The sequence below is a fragment of the Centroberyx gerrardi genome, chromosome 19 (genome assembly GCF_048128805.1).
Source record: "Centroberyx gerrardi isolate f3 chromosome 19, fCenGer3.hap1.cur.20231027, whole genome shotgun sequence".
Classification (NCBI taxonomy): Eukaryota; Metazoa; Chordata; class Actinopteri; order Beryciformes; family Berycidae; genus Centroberyx; species Centroberyx gerrardi.
In genome coordinates, this window is record NC_136015.1 from 14,546,068 (window position 1) to 14,571,180 (window position 25,113).

General features: G+C 41.8%; 3 protein-coding genes across 3 annotated transcripts; 1 reads left to right on the forward strand and 2 right to left on the reverse strand.

The window, feature by feature from the left end:
- Positions 1 to 5,017: 5,017 nt before the first annotated feature.
- On the reverse strand, positions 5,018 to 7,918 carry rpl30 (ribosomal protein L30). The gene is made up of 5 exons (XM_071914715.2): positions 7,860 to 7,918; positions 7,697 to 7,745; positions 7,011 to 7,156; positions 5,711 to 5,841; positions 5,018 to 5,114 (listed from the first exon to the last, which is right to left on the reverse strand). Exons 2-5 carry the CDS (start codon positions 7,715 to 7,717, stop codon positions 5,062 to 5,064), a joined length of 351 nt encoding a protein of 116 aa, XP_071770816.1. The 5' UTR covers positions 7,718 to 7,745; positions 7,860 to 7,918; the 3' UTR covers positions 5,018 to 5,061.
- Positions 7,919 to 9,890: 1,972 nt separating this feature from the next.
- Positions 9,891 to 18,915, forward strand: LOC139923826 (uncharacterized). Its single transcript, XM_078290355.1, has 4 exons — positions 9,891 to 10,232; positions 14,223 to 14,459; positions 18,064 to 18,117; positions 18,215 to 18,915. Exons 1-4 carry the CDS (start codon positions 10,142 to 10,144, stop codon positions 18,226 to 18,228), a joined length of 396 nt encoding a protein of 131 aa, XP_078146481.1. The 5' UTR covers positions 9,891 to 10,141; the 3' UTR covers positions 18,229 to 18,915.
- Positions 18,916 to 19,119: 204 nt separating this feature from the next.
- Positions 19,120 to 24,942, reverse strand: rida (reactive intermediate imine deaminase A). Its single transcript, XM_071914698.2, has 6 exons — positions 24,810 to 24,942; positions 23,191 to 23,296; positions 22,672 to 22,726; positions 22,492 to 22,560; positions 19,887 to 19,942; positions 19,120 to 19,631 (listed from the first exon to the last, which is right to left on the reverse strand). Exons 1-6 carry the CDS (start codon positions 24,872 to 24,874, stop codon positions 19,575 to 19,577), a joined length of 408 nt encoding a protein of 135 aa, XP_071770799.1. The 5' UTR covers positions 24,875 to 24,942; the 3' UTR covers positions 19,120 to 19,574.
- Between the last annotated feature and the right edge of the window lie 171 nt (positions 24,943 to 25,113).

The window sequence follows — 25,113 nt, forward strand, 5'->3', positions numbered from 1 at the left end:
ATATGTGAAAGGATTGCACACATTCAGCATGAAGACTTCTTTTGGTGGTGATGGCTCTGTAATGGGGTTGGATGCTTTTTAGTCCACTTATTTTATCGTACTACTTGTTCTTTACCAGTCACTACCAACATAAATATTCTAAGAGGCTGCTGAGTCTGTTTAAGAATCTTCCATAAATTGGACCATCTGGATATTTGGCATGCGGCATCATCTTTAAACAACTGGGGGTCCATTTGTGTCTTGCTGATTAGGGGAATTGCCACCCTGGAAACCACCACTCACTTGAAAAAAGAAATGCATCATGGGCTGAAAGTAAGCACCATTATGTTAGCGGTGATAAATAATTTGCCTAGCCCACTAAGGGATGATTGGATTCACTCCATGCCAAGAAGTTCACCCCACTTCAGTACCGAACTGCCAGAACCCTTGGAGGGTTAATGTGGGAGTTTCCTTCATTTTAATTTTGGCATTACATTAATCACATTCCCTCCATTATTCACATAGTATAAACAGTACACAACAACTGTTCATTTTCTCCGTACCTACAACCAGTAACGGCTCTAAATGATGATGCTCTGAATAATAAGTATTTAGAGCATCAGCGTAATTAATTCCCAAATCCCACCAGGTCGCTCTTGAGACTGTCTCACCATACAGGCTGATTCCAAAAGTCGGGTTTCAAGATTGCAAGAGAGGGGTCAAGCTGATCCGCACGTGTCCCGCCGCCCTCCGAGGCTTCACTCTCCCTCACCCAGCGGGACGGGACGATGGAGCTGGCGGATCAGCAAGGATTTACCCGGCTGGCTTCCCTGCATCAAAATGGAGGCTGGCATTACCTTGGGTCTGACGGGACCAGACACGCTCACCTACTTTCTGCCACTAGGACAGGGGAATAAAACAAGTAGGTCACACACTGTCTCTTTTCTTGCTGAAATGCTTGTCAAACACAGGTCAGCGCTGTTATTGTAAGAGGAAACTGCTTTGGCTGAACAAAAACATGAGCTTCAACAAGGGGTGATATTTCCGAGAGAGGACATGTAGTTTGTTTGACCTGGATACAATTTACAGCAGATCTCTTATGGAAATGTCACGGGGTACAAACATTTTTACCTTGAAACAGACTGTCAAAAATAACTCACTACATGCAATGCCTCATAATAAGATATTATAAATAACTGACTATGACAGATTAATGACTATGACAGATTAACGCAAGCTTAGAGTCACATTGCCCAGCAATACACCTACTAAATATATTTCATCAGCATAATAAACTAAGACTGCATGGACTATACTGTCCAAAATAGAGTCCAACTTTATTTTCCATCTGCCTGTGCTGATCTGACATCGCCCAGAGACAATGAAAGCAGTTCATGATCAATAATGTCACTCTGTCACTGTGGGAGAATATTAAGCCCACTGACTGAGGAATAATCAATGTCACATACCAGTCAGTTTATGTTCATGGTAAAAAATAAAAAAATAAAATAAAAAAAGTCCAATACTAAACTAAACCATACAGTTGCTTCAGAAAGTATTAAAACTCCATGACTTTGCCCATTTTGTTGATTTTTGGACTGATTTTCTACTGAAAATAAAGAAATGTGTGTGAAGGAATCTGTTTGGGAACTGTATGTAACTGTATAGAATTTACAGAATACAGAAATCAACCAAAAATTCACAAATAATTGCATTTTATAACAATTCTGTAGACCAGAAAATTACCCAGAAATAACTGAAGGGAATGTCAGTACTCTCCAAAACAACAAGAAGCTTTAATTCAGGTTGTCCACAGTTGTTAATTCAACTTCATTCTGCTAGCCTTCTGTCCCGTTAGGTATTGCCCTCATTTGGTGTGGGGCGTCTACGGCACGTGTTCAGATCATATGGGATGATTTCATTCGATTTAATTGGGAATCAAGAAAACGGCTTAGGGAGGCAATGAGTGGAAAAACTGGGCCAAACCACTCAATGGATGATGGAGGGCTTATATCTCTATCTCTGTGTGGATGAACCGCTCCCTGCAGGGAGACCAGGGTTTCAATCTTGGGCAAAAAAAAAGAAATCTGTGGCTTCTAATCTTGACAACTTGGCATTCTCCTGCAGGGATCAAGACCATTTGGTTTAGCGGTGATTCACCCATTGATTTTGTCTGAAATTGTAAATATGACCGTTGCATGAAAGAGACTCAAGGAAATAAAGACAAAGGAAATAGGAAATATACTGCTGTCATGTAGAGACCTCACAATGTCAATGTTGGTGTTGTTGGATTTTTTTTTTTTTACACGGTCCTCTACTGTATGTGCTCAGTAAATTTCAAAGAAACCAGCTGAAATTCCACTGTATATATGACTGTTAATCTGAAAATAAGGCTGTTTTTCTTCATTCCTGAAATGCCTGTTGGAGAGGGGAAGTGTGTTGCTTGAGCTTCCCTTTCCAAAATCATCAAAATGTTTTCTTAAATAAAATCTAGGATCAAATATAGGGCAGGACAGCATATGAACGACATTTCAGATAATATATTCAGATCTAACAGAGAAGTTAACTTTGCAGTGTAGGTGACTGCAGAAGACACAATCTACTGTTGGTATTCAGCTTCCCAGGCACTGCTGCTTCTCTTAATGATTGTTGCATTTGATATGACCCATGCAAATCCACTTTGCTTTGAGAAAGAAAGGCCTATAGAGACAGCTGTTGTCTCAGGCACAGTGTGTGTAGCCAAAAGGTTGCTGGTTCAATGCATGTAACAACCAGAGTAGCTAATGGCTTATCTGCTTTACCCATTCACACTACCAACGTGCTCTTCAGCAAGGCACTGAGGAGCAGATTTGTGGCTGCACTGTGACGTCTGTATAATTCATCGCTGCATGTGGGCCTCTGAGTGGAGGTGAAAACACAAATATCCATTACTGCATCAAGGACAAATTAAGTGTATCTTTCTACTAATCCTTCTCTGGAGTTATAAATGTAACAAATGTCACTTGTGCTGGCAAGAGCTCCGGCATGCCATTCACACCACACACAGGCCGCGAGTCCTCTGCCTGCCAACGAATGTCCGACAGATACTATTAAATAAAAGGTTACACTGCGGTAGATGTGACACTCTGATAACTGAAGCAACTCCATATCCAAGCAAAGTATTTGAATGGCACATAGCTTGTGGGTAATGGTTATCACAAGATTCCTACTGATTTGTACAGATCACACTCTGCTACTCTGCCATTAGTAATTCATGGCATATTATTGACTTTTCCATTTCCAATACTTGGTAGCTTCTCTATGTTAGTCTGAATATTTTTTTGCTTGGCGGCTGATGCACCAGGTCTCGATTTAGCTTCCTAAAACTAAAACAAAGGACAAATGTCACCAGGAAATATGGACCGTACTTGAGTCATTATGACTTTTTCTGACTCCTGGTTTCAATGTCTTAAGGAAGGAGGCTTGTTCTTTGTCTCTGTTCTACATGATATGAGGTCAGTTTGGCTCAATAACTAAAAGCTAAAACATGACCCAAAATACAGTATATAATCATGCTCAAATGTTTTGTGCCACCTCGTTTGTCTATTTTATCCATATTTTTTATGTCATCTACAAAAAGTCTTAGGTATTCACCATCCTTCCATTTGAGCTAAATTGCAGAACAATGTGTAAACATTTGAGGATGACTGTAGCAGTTTTTGTTAAACTAATAGTTTAGGACCCAAAATGGGTCATGGGCGTGTCTCTAGTGGCTCCCAACACGACATGAGAACATTTTAATGAGCCTGGATCCCAGGCGGACTCTGTGTTTTTTGGGGAGTCTGGGGCTGAAACATTTTAACAAGCCCTGCTGATCAGCAGCAAACCTACAGCCATCTGTTCATTTTTGGACAAGCCAACCACACTGCTGGGCAGTACAGAACACACTTCTCAGTCCTTGCCAAGACATCTGATTCTGAGGACATCTATGTGCAACCATCCGGGACAACCATAACCCAGTAAAGCTTTTAATACCTCTGACAGGAGCCTGTCCTTACTCGATTACAGTCAACAGCCGATACTGCGGACGGTCATCCCCATGGTTTATGTAAATGAGAAAAACCCTTAAAAGATCAGCGGTTGCATAATTTTGACATCCACATGGTGAGATGTATTAACAGTTGGGCACATCGTGTTGGTTTGCATAATTGCAAAATCCTGTCAGGCTTTCTCACACCAGTCTAGAGCTTTGTTCAAATCAGTTGAATTCCATAACTGTTACCATGGAGAACGATTCTACGGACAGGCTCATCATGTGAACAGATTTGCCAAGATCGGGGGAAATCCCTCTCCTAGACCTTTAACATGCTTGGACTAATCAGGTTAACCATATCCAAGACCGTCAGACAGGACACTGGTGCTCTCTTGTGGATGCATCGGGCTCTGAAGCAAACGGGGCAGACGGGGTTCCCACTCACTTGGACATCAAATTCAAGGAATGATTTTTTTAAATGACTTTCAAGGTCCTGTGAAATTCAAGGCATGATTTGGGGCAAGACATGACATTGTCATGACAATCAGACATAATAGCATCATTTATTACTCGTGATCTTATAAAGTCAAGAAATCCTGGTGAAATCCTTCCATTTTAAACCTGCAGATTTCCCTCAGGATGGGAAGTGTTGAGAGCTGAGGCATACTAATGAATTTGGGTGCTAGATATTTAAATTAAAAAAAAAAAATCAAGTCCTTTCAAGGCCATCCATTAATTTCCAAAAACTTTTAAAAGGCCTCATCTATTTTTCTCAAATCTTCAAACTTTCAAGGATTTACAAGGCTTGTGGGAACCCTGCAAAGACCAATGGGGTAAATATGCACTAACACGCAGTGATGAACTTGAAATTAGATGAAAATGAAATTAGAGAACCAGGAAGTTTGTCTACTATTTTTATGTAATTCCTTCTAAATACACACACATATATAAGTCAGCATTGAAAGTAAAATCCTGTCCCATGTTATTGTGCAGGCAGCTGATCAAAGATGAAATGACATCAACAGGTAGTATTTCAACCAACTTTATTTATAACAACGGGGGGAACGACTCTACTGAGGAGGCTGCTGCTGATCGGGCATGCTCCTGATGATGTCAGAATCGCCTGGAGGAGGAGAGAGGACAGTCAGAAAAATCAATATAAAAATCAAATCAATATATTCCAACAGATACAGAACAATACATATGGTCCCTAATTATTTTAAATACAAATACATGAATACAGAGTTGCCATTATGAGGGTAAATGTCTCCAACGGAGCATTCGTGAGCTGGCCAGACGGTACTGTCAGCTCAACCGAGCACTCCGACTGGCTCTCATCTAGCGAACCACTAGTCCTGAACTGGATCACTTTAGTGAGCAGATCCAACAGGCGCATAAATTCGCAGAGAGGGAATGACAGGGGCCGGGAGTAAAAAATATTAAATCAAACAGTTGAAACAAACCCCAGCCAAACTAGCGATTCCCAAACTATTCTTCACACACCACAATTAAGGCCAATTCAGGGATTTTCCCTGTGTTATTTGTTGACTGGGTCTCACTCTGATGAGCTGAACCTTTGTGTGTTGGACAACACTGATCATCTAACAGACCAGCACTACTGAATCAGCTGTGCCGAGCCAAAGGAATGGCTGACGGTGTGTGGCGTTGCAGAACAGCTTGGGAAACAACGGTGCCACAGGAAGGGAGACGTCCACTCACCAGGGTCAATGATCGCCAGTGTGCACACCCTGTAGTATTTGCCGCAGGCTGTGCCAAGCTCAATGTTGTTTCCACTGTAGTGGTGGACGCCAGTCTTGGCCAGCATGGCGTAGTACTCGATCTCAGACTTCCTGGACAGGGGAAAGAGGCAGGAGAGGTGTGAGAGACAACGCAGCACGACAGGAACTCTGTGCCAATAATGGCTGACTGGTGAATCCGACGAGACACGGGGGATCCAAATCAAAAGGTGCCGACTGGTCTACTTTGACACTGAACCTCATTCAAATCAACGATGTGCAACAAATCAGATAGTAGCCTGTATTATGTGTATTGTAAGTCTAACTATCATAAGTACATAATCCCAATTGCTATAGGTTTGTTACTGCATTACCTTAGAGGCACTCAAAATGTCATCCTGACCTGAGCAGGAAGTTACTTTCAAAGTGTAATTATTCTCAACTAAAAGTAGTGTTACCCTGCCTACCCTCTTTCACACCGCCCAGTTTATATTTTGACAGAGGCCAGGCATGCATCTCTTGAGCCAAGTGTAGATGCAAATTGAGTTTTGATCACTGACAAAAATATGGGGCAGACCAGTGGTCAGCTGTGTCATATCAGGGAATATGAGCACACTCTTGTGCTTTTCATTAATTTGTCAATCTCTGGCATGCAAGCAAACTGACTGCCCCACAAAATACAGCAAGCTAACCACTTGATACTCAAACCAAGCTTCATCAAGCTGTGAAAACGATGTAATCAGTGTCAATGGTTTGCATGCGTCTTGCTGCACTGAAAATCCTTAAATTCATTTTGCACACCTTTGATGACAATGATGGGCAAAGGTGGGTACTTCACCCAAAATTATGCAGTTTGTCCCTACATTAGGGAGCTATTATCCAGTTTATTACTCCATATGAATTAAAATGTACATGCAGTCATTGTAAACAATGTAATCAGATGTAAACAACTGCATATCAATAGCTTCATATACATATATACTAACAGAGCACAGAATATATTATTGGTGGTAAATAGCAATTGATACTACCCCCCTCTCATTTTCCAATAAGATTATGATCTTTGGTCCCAATATTAGTACCGTCAACCACCCACAAAAAGGTCAACATCCAAGATCCAGGGCCTACTGGCTGATTTTTAAAAACAAATAATAGGCAAACCCTATGCACTACGAATGTCATTGCACCTAAACAATCTGTTGCCTATATTAACTTAAGGATCAAATAGAATAACTTTATTCTTTGCAGCATTACTGATGCAGAGGAAGCCCTGAACTAGATACCTGAGGGCAGGGCAGTTGTTGGCCAGGATGACCAGCTTGGCTTTCCCCTGGCGGATCATCTTCTGGGACTGCTTGTAGCCCAGCACGTACTTGCCGCTCTTCATGACCAGCTGGAGTCGGGAGTTGATAGACTCCATGGACTTTTTCTAAAAACCCAGAAATAATCAAGTCAGTGATTGAGTTTGTACTGTCGGACTAGTTTGGCAAACACAAGCTAGCTAGCTAGCTACAGCCTGTCCAGGCGATGTGCTGACTCGAATCATATGGCAACATATTGAAAATAGCAAGATTGTTTTTCATTTGAATGAAAGGACACGAGGAGCACAGACGTGTCCTTACATAGGTAGGGAAGGTTAGTAAACTAACATCGCTGCCTTTTACGTGCCGCTAGAACTTGCTAGCCAAGATTAGCTGCAATTCCGGCTAACGTTAGCTAATGTCAGAATACACAAATAGCTGGACAGACAAATATATTGAGGGACGACAACATCCACATGCGCCTTATTAAGACACAATGCAAATACGTGGCGACAGTTCAACACAAGGGTGTACATGTCAAGTGTGAGAAACATGTTTATTCAGACAGCTAAACTGCTAGCAGGCCCAGACAGAAACATGTTTCCACGTGAAGCAGAAGCCTGGCCCTGCAGCAGCGCGTGCACCCGGGCCGACGGACGGCCACTCACCGTTTTCTTTGCGGCGACCATTTTTGCTGTTTAGTCCGATCCGGCCAACCTGGAAGCGAGAGGATGGAAGGAGAAATGTGTCGTTAAGCCTTAGATAAGAATACAATGCAAAATTGGTCAAATCCTGGTAAGTTTTAATAAAAAAACTCAGAGCTCATCTTACAGTGAGTTAACGCCAATATGGCCTCGGAGAGAAAGGAAGTCCCATCGTGCATTGCGCTTCTATCTGCCCGTTCTCGTGGCTCTGCGTGAACGAGAGCTGCGCAGGATCACTGACCCTTGCATTACACGTTTGTTGACAATGCGGTAAAAATAGCAGAACTGAGTCGTTGCAGATGGTTTGCAGATCTAATAATCTGACAAGCGCGTCACTAAAAAATCCATGATATCGCGAGAGGAGGGGATTTCGGAGAATGAACTCCTCGCCGCGGATCCTGGATCAGTTTATCACTTCAAAATAAAAAAAATTAAAAAAACTCCCAGTAGCCTAATACATTAAACAAATACAGTAACAATAAATATGTAGATTAATTAGGCTAATAATAATCCATAAAGGTTAACTAATATGCTGTTTATTGTTTATTAATGTTTTACTTTGTCTTGGTTATTGTATTATTGTCTTCAATTATGTTTTGAATTAAAAAAAAAAACAACAACTAATATGCTGTCTACCCAAGAACTGGTTGATTTGTTTCATATTCAAGGCATTTAGTTGACGCTCTTATCCAGTCAGATATGAGTGCTACACTAAAAAATAAGATTAAGAATAAATTCCCAGTTTAACAACATTGCAAGCAACTAATAATGAGTGCAAGGGATAAAGCCACAGCTCCCAGACAATTGCTGTTACCAATATTCACGTGTCCCCAGCAGTGGCGAATCTTGAGTTTTGGAGACCCCCCCCCCCCCCCCCCCCCAGATAACAAATAAATATAAAACAACTTTTAATACTGTAGTAATTGGGGATCCAAAATACAAAAGACTAAAACCTTATTCCAATTACTTTGAAAGATTCCAATCCAAATGTGCCAACCAGTATTGGGGGTTACTGCAATCACATTACTTTTTCCTGTAACAGAGTAAAGTAAGGCATTACTGTTCCAATTTCAGTAATCACATTACAGTTACTGATCTAAACAGATTGGTCGTTGCTTTCATTACATTTTTACCTCTTTATTGGTGTAATATCTATGAAAGATTCCCATTGTCTTATCCTGCCTTCAAGTAATGTTGTAAATAATCGGGATTGCGAGTAGTCAACAAAGTGGTAAATACTCGCTGCAGTCCCGGACGTCGGAGTTTCCCACCAGCACAACTAAATTATCACGCAAAGCAGGCTAACTGACAAAAATAAACCCGGGGCAGGATCTTCACTGATGGATTACCTATCTAAAGCAAGTTTCAAGTCTCTGAAAGTTGATTTTCCTACCGTAGGGAAATGCATGGAAACAAATGGCTGCCTGGGAGGAAAAACAAATTGAAACATACAGTATATGAAAAAGTGTGGTATGCTGTAGGTTTATATGCAAACAACTGAGCAGAAGCGCATGGACCTGGCAGGCATGGCAGGGACAGAGAGAGATGACATGAATGTGCAGATGAATATACAAATTTTACCCATGTACTGTTATTAATATAAGGTTTTATTATCTTGCGAGCCAATGTTTTATGTTTTTCCAAAGTGGTAGCCATAAGGACACGTTTGTTCATTGACTCATTGAGTCTGTTATCCGATTATCTGCCAGCATAGGGTGAGTGAGCCCCCAAGAGTGTTCTTTGCCCAGGGCCCCCAAAACTCAAGATTCGCCACTGAGAATTTAGCCTGGTTTTAACCTTTACTTATTCGGTGAAGGGTTCCACTGACTAGAGGTAGAGGATTATGGAACTAATAAGTAGAAGGAGAATTAATCTGTGACTGGAAAAGGTAAGTGAATCAAACATCATCACAGAGTTAGACTTTAATAATTGTGAATCATGGGCACTAAGGGATTTTGCCCAAGGGCACATCGACAGTATGGCTAGTCGTTGGGGGAGACGAGCGCGTTACCGGTTCACTTTCCCCGCCCCGATAGGTGGCTCCTGCACACTGACTGAATAATGTATCTCTCCTCCTGTGCCAGCCTCCTGGAAACAGCCTATCCTACAGCACACGCCACCCTATACATTTCACCTGCGTGTCAAACTGTCTAGGAACTTGTTGCCACCATTGAAGGTCCTGAACACACCTCTTTACGTGGGGGAAGTCCACGGATGCGCAATTACGCACGCGACTAGAGGAATTTGACGACCGGTGTGCTTTGCTCCAGGGGTTTTGCTGTCCATAATTTGGAGTCCTCTCCGTTTACAGAGACGCTGTCTATGCGGGACGTCACCAGTGCAGCTGGCACCTCTCCTCACCTCAAACTCTGAAGTTTAGCCTCCAGTCCTCTATGTGCAGAAGACAGGATGGGATGCTCCACCAGTTCCCAAACTGCAGCGGTAGACACGACTCGACCCAGCGCTAAGCCCGAGGAGAGCAACGGAGCCAGCACGACAGGTCAGTTCAAGCAACCCAACATTAAAAATGAAATGCATCTCACACTTCAGAATATGTCGCAAACGGTAAAAAAAAAAAAAAAAAAAAAAGTTTTGCTCATGTAGATGACATTCATTCGAAATGTATTTTAAATGGCTACATGTAGGCTACAAATATATTTTCGGCCAGGTTTTTCATAGTTTGAAAATATCTCTAAACTCTCTAAAGTATATGTAGGTTTTAATGTGTTTTTTTAGTATGGGCAAGCAGGGTTGGCAGTGCAATGCTAATGGCCGTTATGTGCCATGAATATCTGTAAATGTCCCTACAGCATACATAATAATGATACTATCTAGGCTTATGTAATATAAATAATTACTAAAATCGGTTTTAATAAAATGAATCTGTCTTGTGGTAGTTTGTTTTTTAGGATAATATACCTTATGCTTGTAATACTGATGGAAATGGCATCATCATGGAAAAGTTCACTGCCATCCTCCATATAGTGTTGCATCATCCATTTAATTATAGGGAACAGTATTCTGTTAAAGTCTAAATATAAACAACCGTTGGCATCTTTCTCTTTAAACAACATGCTGGGTTTATAGACTCTGGGATCCTTACTGTAACAAGCCAGAGATCCACAATGACAGCATGGGAAAGTCTATTGTCATTGTTTAACACACTGGTTCGTGGCTCTGTCCTCCCAGAGAGAGACAGTGGCAAGAGGGGGGATTCGGTGACAGTCTATGGTTTCAAAAGGAAATGGAGAAGCCGCTCTGGACACTACCTTTCTTGTCCTGGGTCAGAGATAGCCAGCTATGGTGCAAACTAGCACACCTTTCAAGGTAAACCCCCAACACTAGATCCTGTGGGTGTGTTTTGCAGCATCCCCCTTTAAATAGACAGCGTTTAAGGAATGACTAGGGACTTAATCTGTGCAGCAGGACACCTCTCTGGAGGAATTACCCAAGTTTCCCTCAGGGATCATCAAAGTTTCATTTGATCAAATCCACATGTTCTCAGACTAAGTATTTGAGAGAACTGAAGAATAACTGGATGATTGAATTCACTCTCTCTGAATCTGTCTCTCTTGCTCTCGTTCTCCCTCTGCAATCCTTTTTAGGGATATCAAGGCCTATTTGTGCCATGAAAAGACAACAATGGAAACACATATGCATCACATAGAGACACATAAATACACAGTAAGCACAGTAACAGTAAAGTAGCACAGCCTGATTCAGTGTAATCTGGTCAGCAGTGTGGTTTAGTGAGTTAGAGACTGCCTCTCAGCTGGAGGATTCAGGTTCAGGCACCCAACCATGCTGAAGTGTCTTTGAGCAAGACACTGAATCTCTATGGTGTGTCTGACCTCTGACCTCCCTGTGGCGGGGGCAAGCAAAAAGAGCATTTCCCCACAAGGCTCAATAAATGATCACATAGTTATTGTCAGTTGGTGATGACATTGCTTCAGACTGCTCTTTCATGTCCCTCTCCAGGTTTATCACCCCAATTGAACAGGCTGTTTGACATGAAGTTGTTCACCTTATCATGGTCTTAGAAGTCAGATGGAAATTTGGCAGGGACGTTTTCTTAATTTTGCATATGGCTCCTTTCCTCGGTCCGGCGCCGCTCGTCACTCTCAAGGAAGAGGAATGGCATTTATTAACCCAAGGTTTATTCATTTGTAACACTTGTTAGTTTAGCATTCAAAAAATGTCACTCTTAAGTCAACTGTTCTCCGTTTGAAAAATGGAACTTACTTTCTCTTCCTAAATTATTACAAATATGAAACAGAACTCTTTATGTCATATTGTTGAAATTATTGGCTAGCTTTAGACCAACACCTACCTAGGAACATTTTAGAGAATGCAATCATTTGTGTTAGGAAAATTGAGTCATGAATATCAAGTAAACTTCTGCATTTTAGAATAGACCTTTCATTTATAGACATTACTTCTGTATCTATTGTAATGTCCCAAAGCAGATCTTCGGTCCCCTTCCTCAATTTTATTAGTTTTCACAATTACTTTCGGTGTCAAATGTTCCCAACAATAGCACCTCTCTTTCAAGCACCCGCATTTATTAGCTAAGGTTGAAGCAACGCACTCCCAGCACATGGGTTGAAGGTGAAGACTTATATATCCCATGCAAATCGTTCAGGAACATGATCTAAGAGGAAGTGATCACGATATCCCGGAACACACACCTGCCTGTTCTTGAAGCTATGAGCTGTGAGGTTGGAGGCTGTTAATGTGTATTAGTGACAATCCACATAATCATTAACACTTGGTGTAGACTCAGATTATGTGTCAGCTGAGTGGAGATTCATAGTTGAGATATAAGCGCTTTAATTCACACCTTATTCTTCCCTTTACATGATTATGATAAGTAACAGAAGAGTAAACGTACGTTTTTTTTCCACTTAAATCAACCAAACTGCAGTTGATCTAGTATAATGCCGTTTGGGAGTTTTCCAGTGAACTGCGCACACTCTCCTGTTGCTCCTCTACATTTGGGTGAAATGTGGTAACTTTGCATGGTCCAGTGATCAGAGACTGGAGTTCAATCCCTGTGGTCAGAGGCCGTTTTGCCTGCATCTGCCTCTTATCTTCACACTCGCTCTGCTCTGAAAGTATGAAACATGGCGGAATCCAACACAAGATAAATGTATCAGCATTCTCTTAAAATGTGTGAAATATTAATTGTGTTTTTGCTATGATAACTGTCTTGTGTGAAGGTGGTAGATTCATCCTTACCGGCTGTTCCAAAGTCATACAGTCTAAATGAAGCCTACAGCACTTCAAACGGTGCCTGAACAGTGTGCAATAGTCCCTAAATTGTTTTCATTGTTGCATGGCACCCAGAATAGTTCCAGAAAAAAAGCTTAATGTATAATTATTGTGTATTGTTGTGTATGGTGTGCGTTGTCTTTTATGCCAGTGCCAAAGACGAATTTCCATTCTATGTAAATTTAATGGACAATAAAGTAGTCTGAGGAGTCTGAGTCTGAGTCTGAAATACAGTTTGGCCGTAGATCACATGAATGATAGGAGTCATTGTGGCTCTGAGTTACACACGCTTTGCTGGCATCACATTGGCAGCATGAATACAAGGTGGACTAAAAAAAAAAGAGGGAAATCCAAGACCACAGTATTATTGCTCCAGGTTCTCACTCAGTTAAATAATGAAATTCTAGTGTTTGTTTCCTGATCCGTTCCTGACTGGGTCTGAGCGTGTTTGTTTGTGTTGGCTCTCAGTCACCCTACAATACCCCCCACCCGCCACGGGAGAAAGTGCTGCTGTTGTGCTGTGTTGCCATGAGGTTAACCATTCGTGGGGTGAAGTGGGAGACATTTTCATAACAGATGCGTTTGGTGAAGGTTTTTTACCCAAAGCAGCTTACAGTGCTGTGGGGGCACACATGTTTAGCATAGGTGACCCCAGTTGAAAATGAACACTAACCCTGACCCTGGTGTCATACTGCGATATAGTGAGACATTGTTTGTGTAGGTCTATGGCTTCATAATGTGATAGAACTTAACTCTTGCCTAAAAGTGAAAATGTTTTCCCCTTTATTACATCCAAACTCACTGTGTTGCCAATCTTACACGAACAGCACCAGTATGGTACAGTATACATGCATAGTATAACATAATAAAACAAATGTGCTTGGCCACATTGATTTTTATTCATTTTTGTCATGCTGGCCATTCTTCACTGAAACACTTGTCAACAAACGCAGACTTGATAGTAATAGATTATTACATAATACATGGATAGATTATACTGCAATGCCAATATACAGCTATTTAGATTTGCAGTTGTTAGATTCAGTGTAGGCCTACAGTGAATTCAACATAGTTAATATCTGTAAACTACGTGGGAGACTTCAAAGTGTTACAGATACTTAAGCAGGACATTTAGCATAATACTCAGGACCAAGACCATTTCCAAGATCTTTGTGTCTGCTTGGATAAAGTGCTTTGATAATACCTGTGTTCTTGATAGGGGCGGCCAATGAGACTGGCAAAGCAGCTGAGGACAGTGAAACTATCCCGGACCAGACACCTGCTGCTGCAGCTGCCAAGCCTGCAGAAAGCCCCGCTGCAGCTCCACCAGCAGGGGAGGAGGCCCAGGCGGCCGCGGCCAGCCAGCCCGCAGAGGCAGCAGCACCCGAGGGAGCTCCGGCAGCAGCAGCAGAGGGGGCTAGCTCCTCGGAGCCTGCGGCTGCAGCTCCGGCTCAAGGTAGGTTGGAGTGCAAAAACAGCATTGCGGCAGGCCAGTGACATTTCAACTAGCAAAACGTTGGGCCAGTAATGGAATTTCATTCACAAACCAGAATTTTAAGGCAGATTTTTAGGATACACAAATATTTAGTAGATAATGGACTGAAGACAAACATATTTTGGATGTTGTTTTCCTTCTGAACACGCAGGGTAGAAAATTAATAGTCTCAAGTTGGGACCTAAGCCCTAGCGAGGCTCTAAGCCTTATATCCATTTTCTACTGCTTCCTATGCAAATGACACTTTTCTCTCCTATACCCTATCTCCTAACACCTGACTGTGTGACTGTGTGATAAAGTTGATAAAGGATGGAATTGCATACCTGCGTGTGTGTGTGTGTGTGTGTGTGTGTGTGTGTGTGTGTGTGTGTGTGTGTGTGTGTGTGTTAACTGTTACAGTGAAGTGCTGTCTTGGCGTTCATCCAGAATATTGTACAACTGAGGTAGCATGTGGGGTTTTGTGTGTGTGTGTGTGTGTGTGTGTGTGTGTGTGTGTGTGTGTGTGCATGTGTGAAGAGGGGTGGCAAGTTACTTTTTTCTGGAACCTCTGTTGACAAGTTGCATCTTGGCAATCACTGTCAACTCATTTATTCTAATGGAAAACATTTTGTAAATATGTCAGCCTTCAGAGATTCTCCAGTGGAATACTACATCTCTTTTTTTGCTTTTCCAGACATGGATTAAAAACCGTTTAGGGTTAATCTATGTTTGGAGTCATTAAAGTTCACTGCTCTGCCTAAAGCTGCTACCACAATCATCAGTAAACAACAGTCACAGTATATTAGCGTGTCTCTACGAGAGACGGGAACTTACTTAAGGACACAATGTACAAATGGTTCCATTGACCAGCAGTAACCCGAGCGGCGCTCCGCCTTCTGCACCGTGACCCAGTGAACACGGGCGCCCAGGTGAATAATGTCCCCTCCGTGTTTCCCTAGACCCTCCCCAGTCCCATTACAATGGCTGTAACCAGGCGGTATCCAACACACAGACACTTCTTAGGCTTTTAATGAACACACCGGGGTAGACGACGCAGACATGTGTTTATGGATCCCGCAGCCAATTATTTAGTTAGTACAAAGGGATCTCATGAGGATCAGTGATTAAATGGCACTCAAAAAATCTTTATAAACCTCTAAGAGTGTGGCATTGTTTCATGCTTGTTTGGAGGAAGGGTCTTTTCATTGAAGCAGAGCAGCAAAAACTTAAAAACTGTTTAGAATATACAGTTTCCCCTCTCTTCTTCAGCAGTATATACATGTTGGTAGTATAACGGTTGTAAGGGTGGCCTGGTGGCTGAAAAGTTTGTTAATCCCAGTGATAGACGTTTTTAATTTTTCATTTACTGTGTTAAAATGTGAGTTTGTGAAGCTCTTTGAGACTGTAATTGTGATTAGAGGCTCTACAAATAAACTTGACTTGAGTTGACATCTTCACTGAAATGACTCTAGAAATGTCATTCCAGTCCAGCAGTCAGGATTCTTGATTTTCGACCAGGCGGCCTGCATGGCCTCAACACCTGGCATGGGAAAGCCATATGCAAATATCAAGTATGACTTAAGCTGATAGGCTTCTTGTATGATAGCGCGCACATAATGATGTATTGGGATAGCAAGAAAAAAAATTAGCATGATTTGACTGCAAGCCAGTGTGTTAAAGCTCGGTGAGCCTAGAGAGCTCTGTGGTTAGTGGATGGCATAAACTTGACCAGGTTTATAGGTTTAAACTCTTCAACCACCCGTACTAAACACATATGCATTCAGGATACTTGTAAGGTGTTCACCAAATGGCAAATGGGGTCCATGAACCAGACACTGAACCCCTGCCTGCTTACAGGCTCCACTCCTGACCCTCTGGTGACAGACTGTGTGTCCCAGACGGATGCAATAATCTACAAATTATTATTTACAGTGTGTGCAATATAGCAATCCGTGCTGTAAATTCCTCGAGAACACTTTACGGGGAAACACAGGTCTGCATAGTGATAAAATATAATGTCATCTCCACGCCTCCAGCCACACTTGGCTCAAAGTGATTATCTATACAGGGAAGTGCTGTACAGAGAGCGACTCGACAGAACAGCTGCTATCATTCCCACTTATTGCTTCATGATGCAAATGACTGGCAGGCCATAAGTTCATGATGTTAGCTCATTTTCCTGTCTGCCCAATGCAAAATGTTTTACCCTGTAAGGCAGGCCATTAAACTAGGAGGGACAAGGTAGTCAAGCTTAGAAACACTGGGAACATAATCAACCCTCTATGCAATGTGAAATTTATTTTGCATCACTGGATAACCACCGTATAGTCCCACCAAAATTGTTATTTTTCTATTGTCATGGTCTACTTATAGCTTTAGTTTGTGTTTAGTTTGTGATTCTCCAGCCTTCAGTCCTTCAACTCTCCCTGATAGTTTTACAAGGAAAGAGCCATGTTGTGTAGGTGTCAACCCTGCTTCAGTTCATACAGCACATACACCAATCTGCAACTGTGCCGTTACTGTCACATTTGAAACTCTTCGGTTGGGTTTATGGAAATAACTTCATACATTGAAGTTTCATCCAACAGTTTCAGAGTGCTGTGCTGTTGTTTCAGAGAGTCTGCTGGTTTAAATCTGGTTTTAAAACGGGTTAACGATGCAATTTACATAACAACGTAACAACCATTGCAGAAAAATCAAAGAACAAAGAAAGAAAACTAATGCAATATAAGGAATAAGGAAGGCACAGCAAGCTGTTTCTGATGGACTGTCTTTGACAATCAGACCAGTTTGATTGACTGATTGCACAAAATTGACACATTTAAAGAAAATTTGATTATCCATATTTTCTCCAGTGAATTAGGCTGTCATCCAGTCCAGTCTAGTTACAAAATGTTTAGTGTATCCCACCAATTAAGTGCCATAACCTTGAAAAGATTTCCCTCTCTTTGATCTTGGCCTTTACTTGATCTCGACCCCTCTTCGGTCTCAGACTCACACTCAGCTTAAGCTTGACCACAGCCCCGGTCAGGACCGTCTGCATGCACCGTCTGTCTTGCCAGCACTTTGTTGTCGGCAGGGTGTCACAAAGGTGCAATCTGAGTCCGCGGAGAAACTAGAGCATGCCAACACACACAGGGCTGCCACTGGCGACGAATGATGTCAGGCCCACCGAGCCTCCCTGCCTCCGTTTCACAGCCAATGAAGAGACGGGATCGAGTGTCACATTAGCACGGCGGACATGGCAGCTCTTCCAGTTTTTGGATCAGTTGGGGTGGAAAAAAAAAAATCTACAATCTCAAGTCTCTGATGGATAACTGTAGAAGTTATGAGACAGATGTGACACATCTGGGTGAATTTGAATGTGATCAATGTGTTTTTCTTTGTATAATATTAACATGGATTAAGCCGTGTTGCTTTCAATTGACATTTCTGTTTTAAGGAGCTTTTATTGCCTTGGACTTTTTAGTGTAGACTCACTCCATGTCTGTTATAATGGTCTTATATGTTACTATGCTTGGTATTCACATATACAAATCTCTCTCTCTCTCTTTCTCTCTCTCCTCCTCTCTCTCTCAATAATCAGAAAGTGCTGAGGCCACGGCTACCCAATCAGAACCCCAAACAGATGAGACACCAGGTGAGCAGCGCTGTAGTTTCACACATTACATATAAAGCCACATCCATACGGCAACATCTATACATTACTAAGACGTTTCCCCCCTTTGTGCTTTCAGCTCCCAGTCAGTGAAGTGCAACTAATGTGGATGGCTGAACAGAAGTGTCCTACCTTGTCTGTGTGCATGTATGTGTGAATGTGTGTGGAGGGGTGTGTGTGTGTGTGTGAGAGAGACATCGCCTTGTTGCCAAGATGCAGACCCTGCGATAGCTACTGTCAGTCGGGTCCCTCAGTCATCACTGTGCCTTCTTCCTCTCACGATGGTGTGCGGCTGCGATTTCTGCTTGCAAAACTGTATATAGAAAGAGTTCTACAGCACTGGGTGTGTTTATTTTAAGAGGATATAATCATTTGAGAATAACTTTAATGATCGATTGCAACTGAAATTTCAATCTATTTATCACCTGTATAGAGATTCTATATTACACATTTTGTGAAGCATCATATATTTCTCAGATTAAATCAGGAAATCTAGCTTGAACCCATGAACCCATTCTGCACTTTTCTACAAAATTATAGTTTTAAGAAAAGCAAAGCCAAAGTAGATTAGATCTTAAAATGACATTTCTGTTTGGGTAATTGGCTTTGATTTTATGATCATGTTTGTAAGGAGGCTAGGGATATAAGGAACTGACTGGTGTGTGTGTGTGTGTGTAGACTTACACATAATGAGGATTGTCTAACTGATTCTGGTCAGTAATATGAGTTTCAGATGAGCATGCATGAGATAAGAGTAAACATGTGAGAGCACTTCTTTGTTTCTGTTGTGTCATTATTTCTCTCAAGCAAGAAAACTTATCAAAGCTGTAATATGGTGTAAAACATCAGGAAATGGAAAAAAACCCCACCATAAAATGACATCTAGTAAGTATTTTGTTGCATATATAAATGTCTAATTGCATTTAGTGGATGTGACATTTTAGGGAGAATAACCATTCTGCGATCTGAGCTTTTACGGCATTTATTGATTAATGAGAGCTCCTTTCAAGTGGGTTGGTTTTTCTCTGGCACAAAAAAGAAATGAGCTACCAAACCAGGAAGTACAAATAGGAAGTTCATATGGCGTTGCATCTGGCCACTGTGGCCAGGGAATGTTGGACTGGTAATACTGGTACAATCCCACTTCATCAAGGTTATCCTGTAAGTAGGGTGGGAAATTAATATGAGCCACAAGCCAAATGCTGGTGAATGAAGTGTTTTTACTCTAAAGGTCACTGGAAACCAATCAGTTTTCTTTGGAGCGACCAGTGGAGAAGGAAGTATATTTCCAGTCCTGCATATAAGGAAAAACAAAATGAACAACATCCTAGTTTGGTCTTTCATGTGTAAACTGGAAAAAACAGTGGAAGGTTCCTATGGTGGAACTATAAGGTCACTTGATGGTTCGACTACAACTTGTGTGTGATGTGGCCGGCTAGTCAGGAGTCTGACAGAGGGCCGAGCGCAGCTACTGCCTCGATTTCCACCAGTCCACCCTACAGAGAGAGAGAGAGGGAGAGAGAGAGAGAGAGAGAGAGAGAGAGAGAGAGAGAGAGAGAGAGAGAGAGAGAGAGAGAGAGAGAGGGGAAAAGGAGCAAGTGGATAACAATTAGTTGGTTTACTGTTAATTGAAAAATACGTGGCTGGGATGGATGAGTGTTTACCTTGTTAGCATGCTTTCCCACCTCCCCATGTGTATTTATGAGGAATATGCAGTGTATGTAATGTAAAGGTGTTTTTTTAATGCTTACTCTGGGGAGAGCAGCGACTTGGTAGGCAGCTCTGGCAGGGAAGTTGCTGCTGAAAACTAAGAGGAAAAACACACATTACACTTCCACTTGGACTGACAAGGTATTTTTATGGCTACTTCAAAATTAGCCAGCTGTTACTGGAACTTGTATTCATTTCCTTGAAGTTTCTGTTGATGATCCTTGACTTGACCTACAATAACAATGGAGTGTTTGTATAATAATTCACACAAGTTACTGAATTAGATATTAAGTTAGATGTATTTTCGCTGTGGCTACCTTTTAGAGGGAAATACTCTGTTTAAGATTGCTGTTATTCTCATGGTTTATGGTTTAGGACAGAAATGTTCAAGAGTATCAACAATTCTCTCTAAAAACCAAGCAAGCAGAGAGACAAATCTCTGAAGTAAGATGTACAGCATGGATCTGTTGCACTGACACTGAATAGCAGCTGAGCTTTTGAACTAAATGTGAGATTTCACATTAAAAACATTTGTTATTTTGTAGTAGTGATATCAACTCTGAACCAGAAAACAAGCCACAGCCAACCTTTTCATCTTTACTAAGCACCAGTATAGATTAGGACCAACTCCAGCCTCTTACTTCTGGCTATAGGAAACCAAAGCAATTGCTGACTAATACAAATTGAACCCAAGACCTATAAATAACAGTTAAAATGCTGAAATTCAGCGGTACTCTTCTTTAAAGGCTGATGATTATAGCAACTATTAGGACAGGAAGAACATAAAAAATACAAAAAATCTCTCTCTCACACACACACACACACACACACACACACACACACACACACACTCATCTAATAATCAGCAATTCTAAAACGGACGCAAACTTTTTTTGTCGACTGGCAATAGCTGGTACATCTAAAATTCATCAGACACTTAATATTTTACCAAGTCAATATTTAGAATAGAAATTAACCTCCAAATGATGGTTTGTTGCCTGCCACAGTGGCTGCTAGTAGACAAACTTTCCAGCCACAGTGAAAACTTATCAGCATTTGTCTGTTGGTGTTAATTTCCCGCCCAGCAAAGTGAGAGTCTCCCCACCAGTCTGAGTAATCAAAACTCTCATGACTTTGGCTCATACTGGACACTTCTCCTCTAGTCCCCCTCACCAGGGTCAGGCAGAGTTCCCGCCTGCAGCGGAGGGTTATGGAGTAGAGTTTGGGGGCCACGGGTCGGCATGGCGGGGCTGGCTGGGAGGGGTTGGGTTACATCTGTGCGCCTGCACGCCGGTGTCCACTTACAACGCACTGGGCGCTGCAGCTTCCATTACACCTATCCGTCGTGATCAAAGAGGAAATGCCCAGACTGCACAGCGGGGGCTTGTGTTCGTACAGAGTGTAGGAACAGCTGACGGAGCCCGTCTTTCAGGGCGCACTGGATGAGATGATCAGGTGACCCGTCGCCCTGTCAGCAGTCATTTTCTGGGATATGTCAGAACGCAATATGAGCCACGGTGCTCTTCACTAGGAACTGGGGGGAATGTAAACTTGACCCTCAACCAAGACAATATGAGAGTCAGGGTCAGGGTCAATTCATGAATGAACTCATCAATTCCTATTCAACTAAGGAATTGGAAATGGAATTTGATAAAACCTACAGGAAACAGAATTGGGATTGAATTGGAATTTCATGAAGTTGAATTTACTTCAGTGAAATTCCATGGGTTTTTTTTTAACCACATATCTGAGATTAAACATAGTGTTATATATTATCAATACTGAATATCATAAAATGTTAAAGGTACCTTTCAGAAGGTATTTGATGTAATCGTAATACATACACACTATGTATTTGATTTGTTTAACTGTCTTTTATTTGATTCATAATGTTTGATTTATAATGTTGAGCAAGTCAAGACAGCCTCTCTTAGAAGTAGAATTTAATGGAATTCACTTCTGTTTCCTGTCATTCCAATTGAGTTCCAATTCTGTTTCCATAGAGCTGAGTGACATTCCAATTCCAATTCCAACTCCATCCAACTGGAATTTACCATGCATTCTTAATTCAGTTCATGAATGGCCCCAACCCTGGTGAGAACTGCAACTGATACCCTGAAGGGGAAGTTTGTCTTTCATCTTGCCCCCCTCCACAGAGCACTGGGTCAGCTGGTAGGGATTCAGTGTCTTGCTCCAGGACACTTCAGCAGCATCACTAATCACTAATCACAATCCTGCTGCCATATAATATATAAAATATACATGAAGGAAGTGCTGAAGGGGCGCTGCACCACACTGACAGGCTTGATAAAATATAAAAAGAGCCTTCAACCCAGTCACACAGCAAGCAGTGACTCATGTCTGAATGTCTAACAGTAAATTTCGTGCAGGTGGTATGATGTCATGTTATTATGTGACAGGAGCACAATAATCAGGCCTAGGCAAAGTGACTCTGGCAGGTTTTGTAGTGCGTTAGGGGTTTTATCATATGGGCAAAGGCGCCCTCATGTGGCTACTGGTACATATCATTTTATAAGAATATAATGTTTTTTTTCCATTCCATCAGGAAACCAAACCAAGTGCACATCCGTTATTTTCAAACACCTCAATTATTTTCCAAAATGAAAAAACAAAGTATTGACTTACATGTCTTATAGACATCGTTGACGCTGTTGAAGTCATTTATATCTGCGAGCAACACAGTGGTCTTCACCACTGCAACAGAAAGGTGTAGTCTGTCAGAGAGTATGATTTGAACATTCAAAACACATGAACAGTGTGACCGACAGCTGAAATGATGAATGGTGTGGTATAGTGAGATCTCACCATTGCCATAGTCACAACCAGCTGCCTTCAGGATCTCCCCCATGTTGATGAGAGCCTGAAGGAAGAGAAGGAGGGAGGGAGGAATGACATCATGACGCCCAGCCTATCAACTGCTTATTCACATATTTTCAATACAAAATATTTCTTTATAAATGTGTCAGTGTTTAAAACAAACTTCAGATTCTTTGGCTTTAGTGATTTTAACTTTTTTTTTTGCTTTGTTTGTCATTTATTTTTGCTGATATATGTCAATTGTTTATTTTTTCTTCGGTTGTGAGGCACTTTGTTTTTGAAAAGCACTATATGAATAAATCTAAAAAATTAAGTTAAATTGAATTTTGTGTTACGTGTATAGAAACTGGCATTATAGAGTTTGGAAGGGATCCTGAAACTTTTTCAGCCAGAGATCGAAATTTGAGAAAATTAAGGCTCAAGACTGCACATGTATATATATATATATTACAGTCATTGGTCCATACTGTAAGTCTATATAACTGTATTGATGCCCCTGAGTCTCACCTGTTTGGCCTGGGCCTGCACCCCTCCGTCTACCAGCTGACCAGAGGCCACGTCCAGCCCCAACTGACCAGAGATGTACATGGTCCTGTCCACAACCACTGCCTGACTGGAGGTGAGACACACACACACACACACACACACACACACACACACACACACACACACACACACACACACACACACACACACACCTTAGACCTGTGCACTTAATTTAAATCCATGTGAGGGAAACACATCAGGGTAAAGTGTGGAGAGAAAAAGTGTGTCACAACTGTTTTGTATCAAGATTTAAATTGTAAACAGTCTGCTAATCTTCCTCAAGTTATTAGTCTCAAGGTCAAGGATCCATTCATTCTCTGCTCTACTACACAGTCTGTCTGGAGTTTGGCTGACTGAGACTGAGCAAGTGGTGCTCACTTCAGAGCCAAATGGGTGGAGCTGACCTAGTCCAGCTCCACCTCTAGGTCCAGCCACACCCCAGGTCAGGTCCAGCCCCACCCCAAGTCACTCAATTTGGTAGCGCTAGCTCAGTGAGCACCACTTGGAAAGATGCAAGTGGTGCTCACTGCAGAGCCAAATTGGTAACCTAGGTCAAACTTTATTACATTAATGAATCAGATATGATTGAGATTAATTCACAAATAGCCTACATCTTAATGCGGTGGAAAAAAGAAGGCAGGGGTGCACACATAGTAATCTCTCACATTGCCTACTTGTAAGTCTAGACATGCTGGTGGTATCATGAAAAATAAGGTAATATAAGCAAGGTAATATTAGCTATGCCAGCATCTAAAGTTCCATGCAAGTCTTATGGTTACTTTGACCTAACCTTTGCGCATCAACAATAAACTTTATTGTTGAACTGAATAAACTTTTCCATTAGGTTAAAGTACGATCTGACGAAGGGCTTGCATTAACGTTAACAGCCAGTGGGTGGCGCTTGACTAGGTCCAGAGAGGTGGAGCTGGACGTTGGCTCTGCAGTGAGCAGCCTCTCAGACTGAGTTGCTTTCCATGCTGCCAAACTAACCCCACCTACTGGCAGCCAATTGGCTAGAGGAGGAACACCCCTCACTTTCTGTAGTAGCCCAATGAATGCTGGCAAACAATTAATTATTGAAGAAGAAAACATGCCACTGGTTGGAGAGTTATCATTACTTCTAAATAAGTTTAACTTCAGTGTGATAGGTAGGTTTTAATCAAGCAAACACACAAATTAAAGTTATTTTCTCTGGACAGTAAGTTCATGCCTATCTGAAGTTGACAGATATTTTAGAGAAATTACACCCCTACCTGTAGATGCCCTGTCTGACAGGGGCTTTAGGTGTGTACGGGATTTGTCGACGAAGTGTTGCCATCGCCCCTGTCTAGTCTACTGTCTGACAGATTTGAGGCTGCACCGCTGCCAGAGAAAACCTTTGACACTGACAGGTTCGAGCCTCAAGCAGGTGAGTTAACTTTATACTTTGACCCGCCCCCGATCAAATATTTGACTTTACACCGACTGGTTTCCCATTCATCCAGCTGTAGGCCGACTAACTGCAAGAAAATCTAGCTTCTGCACCCCATGTGTCGCTATAAATAGAATATCATGGCAATTTAGTGATTTAGTTTTCTTACCTGTATGGTCCAATAGCAGACGGAGCTGAAGTAGTGTTGATGATCTTCCTACTAAGTGCAGACATGTTTTCCTGGTCTTTTTTTCTCTCTCTCTACACTGCAGAGTGGCTGTGAACGAGTGGAAGGAAGAGCGTGACTCCTTCAGCAACCGGTTTAAGACAGCTGTCAGGCATCGACCGTACTGTCTCTCAAGAAGAGCATGCGTCATTTTTAGGGACGCTTTGGAAAGAGTTTGAAAGATGTTTGCATTTTTCATAGGCGAATATGAAAGTGAAAGGGATGAGCAGTCAATGTTTAGCAATGG